The sequence below is a fragment of the Budorcas taxicolor genome, chromosome 22 (assembly GCF_023091745.1).
Source record: "Budorcas taxicolor isolate Tak-1 chromosome 22, Takin1.1, whole genome shotgun sequence".
Taxonomy (NCBI): Eukaryota; Metazoa; Chordata; class Mammalia; order Artiodactyla; family Bovidae; genus Budorcas; species Budorcas taxicolor.
The window spans coordinates 2,709,089-2,718,872 of NC_068931.1; the positions used below are offsets into that span (position 1 = coordinate 2,709,089).

The 9,784-nt window shown below is 54.2% G+C and overlaps 1 protein-coding gene across 4 annotated transcripts in view; it reads left to right on the top strand.

Moving 5' to 3' along the window:
• The window catches only part of MBP (myelin basic protein), an 82,757-nt gene extending 76,345 nt beyond the window's left edge, over positions 1-6,412 (top strand). For all 4 annotated transcript variants that reach the window (XM_052660308.1, XM_052660309.1, XM_052660310.1 and 1 more), the window contains 2 exons: positions 433-552; positions 5,048-6,412. In XM_052660308.1, the coding sequence (XP_052516268.1) occupies positions 433-552; positions 5,048-5,092 (165 nt within the window). In that variant the 3' untranslated portion in view covers positions 5,093-6,412. The remainder of the gene's footprint in view (positions 1-432; positions 553-5,047) is intronic.
• Positions 6,413-9,784: the final 3,372 nt, after the last annotated feature.

Consider the following 9,784-nt stretch of genomic DNA (forward strand, 5'->3'; position numbering starts at 1 on the left):
TGGGAATTGTGTCTTTGCCCTTTAAAAATGGATGAGCTCCCAATTCCCGAAGTGTGAAGGCTGCTGAGCCCCGGGGGAGCTGGCATGAAGGGTCTGTGCCAAGGACCAGAACAACCCTGGGGCCGGGCGTTGTCTCTTGGAATCCTGTCAGGGGCGTGGCCTCGCCCACCCTTCTCCAGCACAGTCCCAGCACCCCTTCCCCCAATGCGTGCAGATGAAGACTCTGGAGAGTGTGTGTGACTCTGGCTAATCCACCCTGGGACCCGCTCGGCCAGGAGAAGGGCAGACACTGCCACAGGGAAGGTCCCACCCCCCGCCGGAGGCACCGGGCGCCCAGTGTGTCGCCGAGCGGCCGCTGAGGCCGGATGGATGTGGACCGGGGCAGGGCCACGGGCCATGGGCACAGACCGCGAGCCTCACCCTCTCTTGCAGGGGGCTGAGGGCCAGAAGCCAGGATTCGGCTACGGAGGCAGAGCATCTGACTACAAATCGGCTCACAAGGGACTCAAGGGGCATGACGCCCAGGGCACGCTTTCCAGAATCTTCAAGCTGGTAATGTACCTTCTCCACATGGGAGGCGCTGGGAGGGGTCCGGGGATGAGTCTGGGACGGCCTGGGGATGCCAGTCTCCAGCCCCTCCACCTGCTGCTTCTCAGGAGTTGCTCCTGCACATCCCAGCCCTGCCAGGCGGCCGTTTCTGCAGAGCTCACCTGAGCAGGTGCTCTACCAGGTGCTAGGCCAGGGTTCCTCAGGAGCTTGAGGACAAGAGGGGTCGTGCTGGATCCCGAGAGGCTCAGGGGCCTGGAGGGCACCAACCCATCTGGAAGGTCAGGTGGCTCCCTGGCCGGGGCAGCAGCACTTTGGGCCCTGAGGGTGACGAGAGGGAAGATGGTTGGATGGCGACAGACCCTGGGAGCCTCAGGCATCTGTCCTGCTGATTCACAGTGGAGCTACACGTCAGGTCCCCCGGCCTCCCTGAGGCTTCGTCTCTCCTCTGTGAGACGGGGGGATGTGTGGGGAGCTGCTCTAACAGGAGGGGTACCGTGCTGTCTGCCCGGCTCCCTGCCCAGACCCCCTCAAAACAGCTGGATCACCAGTGACACATCAGCCCTGCTCAGAAACCTGAGATCTCAGGAGGGGCTCTGATGGGGGACAAGGCACAGCGCCCCCAGGCCTGAGCAGACGGAGGACGGAAGGGAAGGCTCTGGACTCGGGAGGGGCAGACCCCAGGCCCCTCAGACTCCTTCCTCCCACAGCTACAAGCAGGCAGAGCTGCCCTGGGGTGAGAGGAATGGTGTCCCAGGTCCAGTGGCCAAGCTCACCTGTGAGGAGATGGAACACCCTGGAGACAGAGGCCCTGGAGCCAGGACCCCCAAGGGCTGGTCCAGGCTCTAGTCTCCTCAGACAGAGTAGACACGGCTGCCCCAATGGGCAGGGCCCAGATGCCCAGACAGTCCTCGAGAAGGTGGAAAGGGGCAGCAGGCTTAGAGCGGGAGGGGCTCGGGAGCTGAGATGAGCCTGTGGAGCCACAGCAAGCCTCTCGAGCAGCTGGGGCCATTTCCACAAAAGATTCGAGGCTCCCGGGGGGCCTCTCATCCCTGATAATGGAACCGCATTTGCACAGCGGCCTGGCAGGAAGGAACAAACGTCACCAAATCCCGATCCCACTGGTTTTCTCATTAGAGCATCAGGCCAGCCGCTAGTTTCACTGACTCTTGACCCAAATGAGGCCATGACTTCCCTGCTGACGTCCAGCTACAACTGCAGTCCTGACTCTTACAAGAGTCCAGTCAACTCCCCTTCCAGCTGGAAGACGTGTCATGAGGAAGACAGACACCAGCAAGGAAAGACACAGTCCGTGTGCTAAAGCAGGAGCGGCCGCGTAAGGACGTGGCACTCACGGTGCCCTCAGGGCCGCAGGACCGCCCTGCACCCTCAGGCATCGCGGTGCCGGCTTCGCTGCCCTGCTCTCACCCCACGCGGCGGCTTCTTCCACCCGTGCCCCGGGCCAGCAGCCCCCCGGGGGAGACCTGTGTTTCCATGGACTCCTGTCCCAGGCGTCCGTGGTCTCGGATGAGACCAGGAGTGCCTCCCGAGGTTCACCCGCTGGCTTACTGCAGGTCACAGCGTGATTTCACCTGAGAAGGTCCTGTGGTCTGTGGCGAGGCTATGTCACCAGGAGACCAACAGCCCCATGCGCCCCATCCACGGGCTCAGGCCCCACCAGCAAAGCGGGATGGCTCCTCAACCCCACTCACCTCTGACCTGCAGAAGTGTGCTTCCTGCTAAGCTCATTGAAACGTCGCGAGTTTACAATTTACGGTGAAATGGTTTGGTCGGGAACACAGAGACTCGTAGGTTGGTCACCTAACTAATTCTGCATCAAATCCCGTGTGTGTGTGGCACGTCCAGTGGTTGGGGTACACAGACGGCCGCGACAGACACAGCGACCCAGGCTCTGAAAGGTGCTGGACTCTGAAGGTGATGAGAAGCAGGACTCAGCTTTGAGGAGACTAAGTCTCTTCAGGAAGACATTTAAATACATGAAGTACGTGGTGAGCGACCCGCTGCTAAGTTGGCTGGTGTCAGACTCAATGTGGGCAGGACTCAGTCTTCAAAATATTGATCCTGAGGCAAATCTGATAAGGAGATAAATACTATCCCAAATGTCCAAGAAACAGAGAGCCTTACGATATACGTGTCTTGATTCTGAAATGAGACGGCGACGACGCATGTCCTGGCGGGGCTCTGGGTCTAAACCCGGAGCTGCAGTTTTCCATCAGGTCACCTGCAGTGTCCAGACCATTTCTGATTCCCCAAGACTTCTGGACCAGAGCGACCAAGGGCAAAACCCAGATGTCTGCAGCTGGGACGATGTCCGTCCTCATCAGAGTTTCTAACACCAGCTCACCTCTGCTGGCTGACTTTGGGGAAATGACTCAACCTCTCTGAGGAGCTTCAGCTCCTTCAACTAGCAAACAGGGATGCTAAGAACACCCACCCCCCTAGGCTGACTTGCTTGTTCACAAGATGAAACAGATGTCAGAGGTTTAGATCACAGTAGATAATAAATCGTAGGCACAGTAATCGAAAAGAAAAGCCATAAATCTGCCATCTTTTATTCAAAAGTTGCCCTCAGGGTGTTCAGGGGTGTCTCAGGTAAGGTGTTTGGCAAATAGGGTAGGAGGGGGACTAAGCCCGTCTCAGCGCGCATGTGCTTGATCAGATGGGGCAGCGGTCTGCTCTTGTGCACGACTGATTCGCACTTTCCAGGAGGCGCTAAGGTCAATCTCTGAAATTCATGACAAGGAGGGGCCAGTGCTGCCTTGCTCAGGGCTACTCCTGGAGCAGCTCTGAGGACCAAGTACCCAAAGCCCAGCCAGACTCACCTGGGACAAAACCCAGGTCCCTGCTGAAGGGCTTGGCCCCGAGGCTAGGGAACAAAGCCCCTTTCCTGCAAGGGGAGTTATCTCTGAATGATGCCTGACACCTCCAGAGGCTAGAATTCCACAGACTTCCCCACACGTGAAAATAAAATGCGTCCAGTGAATCAGCAATGGAGGAATGTTTTGGGGGAAAGCAAAATTGCAAGAAATCAGAGCCATCGTCTTTCTGTTGACCAAGTTAGCTATAAGACCTGGGGCCTTGTGTTTCCATTGCCTAATCTCGGGGTCACGTGGGGGACACAAGACGTGGACGAGGCCCGTCTGTCATCAGATCAATAGCGTATTTCATGTTCATCTTTCTTTCTGGGGGCTCACAGTCTCAAGGAGATCTTTGAGAGATCAAGTTTTCATTCATAACCTACGAGAAAAGGGAAATCCAAAAAGAGACTAAAATTTGAATAAGAATTCAAATGCAAAAAAGAAAAGCACCTTCCTCCAAGTTCGTCTAAGTGGCACCTGGGGTGACAGTTGCCTTCTCGAGCCAGTGCCTGGACAAGCTCCCTTGTCTCCGTCTTCCCCACTCGCTCTCTCCACTTCCACCACTGCCAGCTCTTCTGCAAGCTGTATTTGTCCAGAAAACACGTCAACTCTTGTTTTTTTAAGACCCTGAGGTCAGAGTCTGTGGAAGGCTCATCTGGGAGGCTGGTTTCCTTGGTGATGCAGGAGAGGGCTCGAAGGTGGGGTGGAGGCCGCTCCCCGGTGAACCGACTGGGGCTGTGCTCTCAGCATCCCAGCCTCATGCAGATGAGCCCATCCCGGGCATCGTTCATGGACCACTTCCCGCAGTCCCTGGGAATCTCTAGTCTCAATGTCGGGGAGTGTGTAATTTCCTCGGTTCTGTCTCCTCACAACAAAGATTTGAAGCAACGGACATTAAAGCCTTCAGCGCATCATAGCTCTCAGAGAGTGTTACAGTGCCGTATTACAGCTCAGTTTTATTTAGAAAGTAAAGGAAAATACATCCTCGCGAAGAGGGGAGAGAGACCGCTGGCCCTTTGGCTCCTCTTTTTATATGTCTTTCCCTCCGCCTGGGCCTGCCCTGTGTAAACTGGGCCAGCCAGGAGTGTTGTTTGTTTTACCTGAGATCCTCACTCCAGTCCTCAGACCTTCCTTTGTTCTATTTTTACGGGCTTTTCCCTTCCTTGTCTTTCAGTCACCGCCATCTGGACTCCTTTTTCCTATTCTAACTACCTAACGTTCCCCCCTCAAGAGATGGGAGGCCAAATTCTTTGGGAATAGGGGCGTCGAGGTCTTTCTGGCTACTTCCTGCTGAGCTGGGATGGTGAGGGGAATTGGGCCTCCCATCTCTTGAGGGGGGAATGTTAGGAGAAAACAAGCCCTCCTTTGAGACATTTAATGTATCAGTTGAGTTTTTCACCCCCAGAAACGCATGGTTCTCAGACGCAGCGCCCATGCGCCCTGTCCTGTTTGCCCAGTGGTACTTGCATGTGCAATGAGATAAAGGATGCTATGAGACACGGGGTTAGAGAACAGCCCCACGCAGCTTCATTCCTAGAGACAGACCCCGAGGGGCGAGGCCCTGCCCCTGGTGACCACAGGGCTCTGGCTCTCCCAACTAACTCTCTGTTTCTTTTTCTCAGGGAGGACGAGACAGCCGTTCAGGGTCCCCGATGGCAAGACGCTGAAGCCCAGCTCCCCTCCCGGAACCCCGTCCCCAGCTTCTTAATACAACCGCCTCGACACTAACCATTGTCTAAATTCCCTAGTGCAGCCAGCGACCCCCCAACCCTGCCCATACGCACGTCCTGCGGGCTCCTGGCCAGTGGCTCAATGGAGAAGACGGTGCAGCTGTCAGCTCACCCTTGGAGATCAGCGAGGTCCCCGAGGGTCCAGGGTGGGCGACCCTCCACGCCCACCCTCTGCCCTGGGACGGCCGTGGGAGCGGCCCTGGGGACCCTGCTGCCGGGCCCCCACGCAGGATGTGGAGACCGACCTTGGCTCTGAGCTTCCTTTGGTTTCTTTCCCGCCTCCTCTCACCTCTTAAAGCACTTCCTTTCCTAACCGATCACAGTGGAGCGGCTTCGCGGCGGGAGCTTTGGTACGTGGCAGGCGGGCGGGCAGCTGGGAGTGTCCCGTGTGGTGGCCACGGCTCACACCCCGGAGGAGCCGGATTGGCGCGTGCGGAGAAGGGACGGGGGGGGCGAACTCGGCCGGGCCTCGGGGGGGTCCCGCAACGGCGCAGGCGCGCGGGGACCGCAGCGGCGCCCCCGACAACCTGCTTCCTGCGGAGCCCGGCCGGAGGGCGGAGGCGGCGCAGCTCAGAGCGGTGGCAGGACGTTCCGGGAGCCTCGCGGTGGCCGCGGCCATCGCGAGCGCGAAGGTGACAGGTGGCGTGCTCGGCACGGCGGTGCGCACAGCGAACACTAACCCTTGGGGAGAGATAACCAGCCCACCCGCTTCCTCCCAGAAACCCGCTGACCAGCACACTGGCTTTTCCCGAATCGCTGCCGGACTGGGTGCAGGCCCCAGTGAGGATGGGGAGGGGTCCTCTATCCCACTCTTTTCTAACCCCAGCTGATATCTCCCATGCTTCCCGCATAACCTACTGATTCCCACCTTTTGATTTCAGCCTCTCTCCCACCAGACCCCCACGAAGTCCCCACACTGGCGTCACAACCCCCCTTAGGATGAAAATGAGGCATAGTCAATGTAACGCCCAAACGTGGCTCTTTAATCCCCTTCTAATTCTGAATATTTTGCGTGGGTTTACTATAATGTCTATTAATACGTAGCCTCAATGATGAGAGGAAAAGAAAAAAAAAAATTTCAGAAACAAAATCTCCAAATTGCTCGACACACACACTGCGTCTTTGAGCTGGTTGTGACTGAGTGACCTCCATTCGTGGCCACACCCAACAATGAGAGCTGTGACCACAGGTCTCAAGGAAAGTATGCGCTGTTCTTGAGTATTGAAATAAAGTAATACACTTTTAATGGTATCTGCATGGCTTGTCTTCTGTGACTTATTCTGGTCTGCAGAACGTGAGTGTGTGTGCTAAGTCACTTCAGTCGTGCCCGACTCTTTGCGACCCTATGGACCCACCAGGCTCCTCTGTCCACGGGATTCTCCAGGCAAGAATGCTGGAGTGGGTTGTCCTTTCCTTTTTCAGGGGATCTTCCCGACCCAGGGATTGAACCTGTGTCTCTTAGGCCTCCTGCATTGGCAGGCAGGTTTTTCCTGTAGCCACTGGGAAGCCCAAGAGGTCTGCATCACCACAAAGCTGCAGGAAAGTTCGTTTCCAGGTGGAGCTGTGAGCGGGGGGCGTGCCAGACCCCCAGCCGCACACACCTCCATCTCTGCGTGCTCACCTGCGGACCATCCCACCGAGTCCAGAGGTGCCAGGAGGGTCTATCTGATGAAGGAAGCCTCTTCCCACCAGAACAGAACAGCACGGTGATCACGCTTTCTCAGATACTCCGTCGATCCGCCCAGCCGCCTCTGCACCACGTGGTCCAGACCGAGAACCGTCTGTGGGTTCCTGTCTGCTCCCCCGCCCCGCCACCCGGGCAGAGGACGGTCAAGGGGCCCCAGCACCAAGCCCTGGGAGAGCAGGCCAGGTCAGAGGTCAGGAGCAGGTCAGAGGTTAGCGGCGAGGATGTCGGCTCCATCTAGTGGGCTGGCTTTATAAACCAGGTGTGGGCCGTGAGCTGGGTTTGGGGTTTGTGAGGAGAGAAAATGGGCCTGAGAAAAACACTGAAATGGGCGGGGGGGAAAGCCTCTGAAAACGAGAACGCCAACCCTTCCAGGAGCCCTTGGTGCTGTGTTTAAGTTGGGGCTGTCGTAATACGACACCAGGACTGAGGGCCTGAAACAATGCACGTTTTATGTTCTCGGACTCTGGAGCCTGGACGCTCACAGCCAAGGCGCCAGCAGGGAGTTTCTGGGGAGACCCCTCTCCTTGGCCTGCACACACTGCCTGCTCTCCGGGGCAACGACACACCGTGGTGTCTCTCCTTCCTTGTCAGGGCTCCAGTCTCACCCTCGTGACTGCGTTTAAGCCGTACTTAGCTCCTGGAAGTGCCATCACATCAGGAGTAAACACCCCAGCAAATGGATCTGGGGCACCAGGCAGCCCACAGCAGGGGTGTGTTTCTCCTGCAATGACAAAGGTTTCCTAGACACCCCCAGTTGGCAAGAGTTTAATTAAACGGCAGAGCTGAGGAGAAGGATGAAGCGGCAGCCAGGCAGGAGGGCTGGGTGCCAGGCGCAAGCCTGCACTGGGTCAGCCGCGTGGACTTCGGGCAATGCTGGAAAGCCATCTCTGGGGAAGAGTCTAGGAGGACTTCTTTGTTCTACTCTTGCAACTTTGCTAAAAGTTTGAAACCGCTTCAAAGAGTTTGCACAAAAAGCATCAAGAGTTCAGATTACTAAACTTGAGAAAGATAATTCAAACTGAGCCTAGAAAAAGTGCGTGGTGAGGAGTATCTTGGGGAAGACGGCCAGCTGCTGTCCATCCTTCTCCAGGATGATGGAGGAGCTGGCTGAGGCTACTCTAAGAAGAGCTATTTTGTGCTAATTTATAAGAATTTTTTCCCCTGAAGCTGGTTACCAGGGTAACCTACAATTACTTTGTTCTGATGCTAAAATAGTGTCATAGAACCATCTCTTTTGCTTGAGTCAGGATTTAAAAATCAGGGAAATATCTGTATATTGGCAGAAAGGAGAGTGTGGGGCCATGGGTGTGGGCATAGAAACTACCGTTTCTCCATTTTTCCTTAGAGACTAAAGGGATTTAACACGTTCACAGTACTTGTTTTAGTCACTTAGTCGTGTCTGACTCTCTGAGACCCCATGGACTGTAGCCCATTAGGCTCCTCTGTCCATAGGATTCCCAGGCAAGAATACTGCAGTGGGTTGCTATTTACTTCTCGAGGGGACCTTTCTGGCCCAGGGACTGAACTCATCTATTGTTTTTCAGGCAGATTCTTTACCACTTAGCCATCTGAGAGGCTCCTTTAAAGTTCAGTTCAGTTCAGTCGCTCAGTCGTGTCCGACTCTTTGCGACCCCATGAATCACAGCACGCCAGGCCTCCCTGTCCATCATGACAATAAAATCTCCTCAGTGATAGAAATAACATTATGGATGATGCAGAATAAATTAATCATTGGCATTTGTAAAAGATACTTCTATTCATATGGTGGTGGTTTAGCTGCTAAGTCGTGTCCAAATCTTTGCAACCCCATGGGCTGCAGCACGCCAGGCTTCCCTGTCCTTCACCATCTCCCAGAGTTTGCTCAAACTCATGTCCATTGAGTCAGTGATGCCATCCAACGATCTCAACCTCTGTCGTCCCCTTCTCCTTCTGCCCTCAATCTTTCCCAGCATCGGGGTCTTTCCCAATGATTCGGCTCTTGGCATCAGGTGGCCAAAGTACTGGAGCTTCAGCAACAGCCCTTCCAATGAATACTCAAGGTTGATTTCCTTAAAGATTGATTGGTCTGATCTCCTTGATGTCCAAGGGACTCTCTTCTCCAGCACCACAATTTTAAAGCATCACTTCTAAGATGCTCATTCTTCTTTACAGTCCAACTCTCGTGCTTTTCAGCTCTGCCCATGCACAGAATGCATCGTAAACTCACGCCCTTACCTGTGTTTAAGTATCAGCAATCTTACATCATCAGAAAGCCGAACATTCTGGAAAAACTCAGCTGGGCCGTTTTAAGTAGCTGAGGCAATCCATGGTAGAGGCAGCAGATGAGCCATAATCTGGTAATTTCTAGAGAACAACCCCCTCTCCCCACCCGCCGTACTTTAAACACCAAAAGAACAATATTCCTCCTACAGACAAGGAGGAACAGCAGATTCCTTACCATTCCCTCTGAGCAAAGCCTGGGAGAAAATAAAAACCACTTAGCTATTTCAGTCAGAAAAATTGCATGAAGTGCCCACTCTGTTCTAGGAGTAAGGTGAACAAAGAAAAAAGTTATCTTCAATTCTCTACTTTAACAGGACAATGACTATAAACTATGAATTTCTGAAAGTTTGGAGATGCATCTTTAAAAGGGACCAGATGCTGTAATATCAACTAACTCCATTGGTGTTTCTGGGAAAACCCAATGTCCTACATGTCTACATGAATAAATAAGTTGATATTATGATTGATTTTCAATTATCTTCAACTACCTTACAAATAAGGGAAAAAGTGGAAAATACCCTCAAGGGTAGCAAGCAAGATGTCCTCAGACTGTTTGAGCCCCGTGGATCTGAATTCATTGCAAATTCAGCATCGTATTTTGTTAACATGCTGAAAATGTTACCTAGAGAAAATGTCTACCTTTAAATGCTTATAACTCACCCCAAACCCAAATAAGTAAA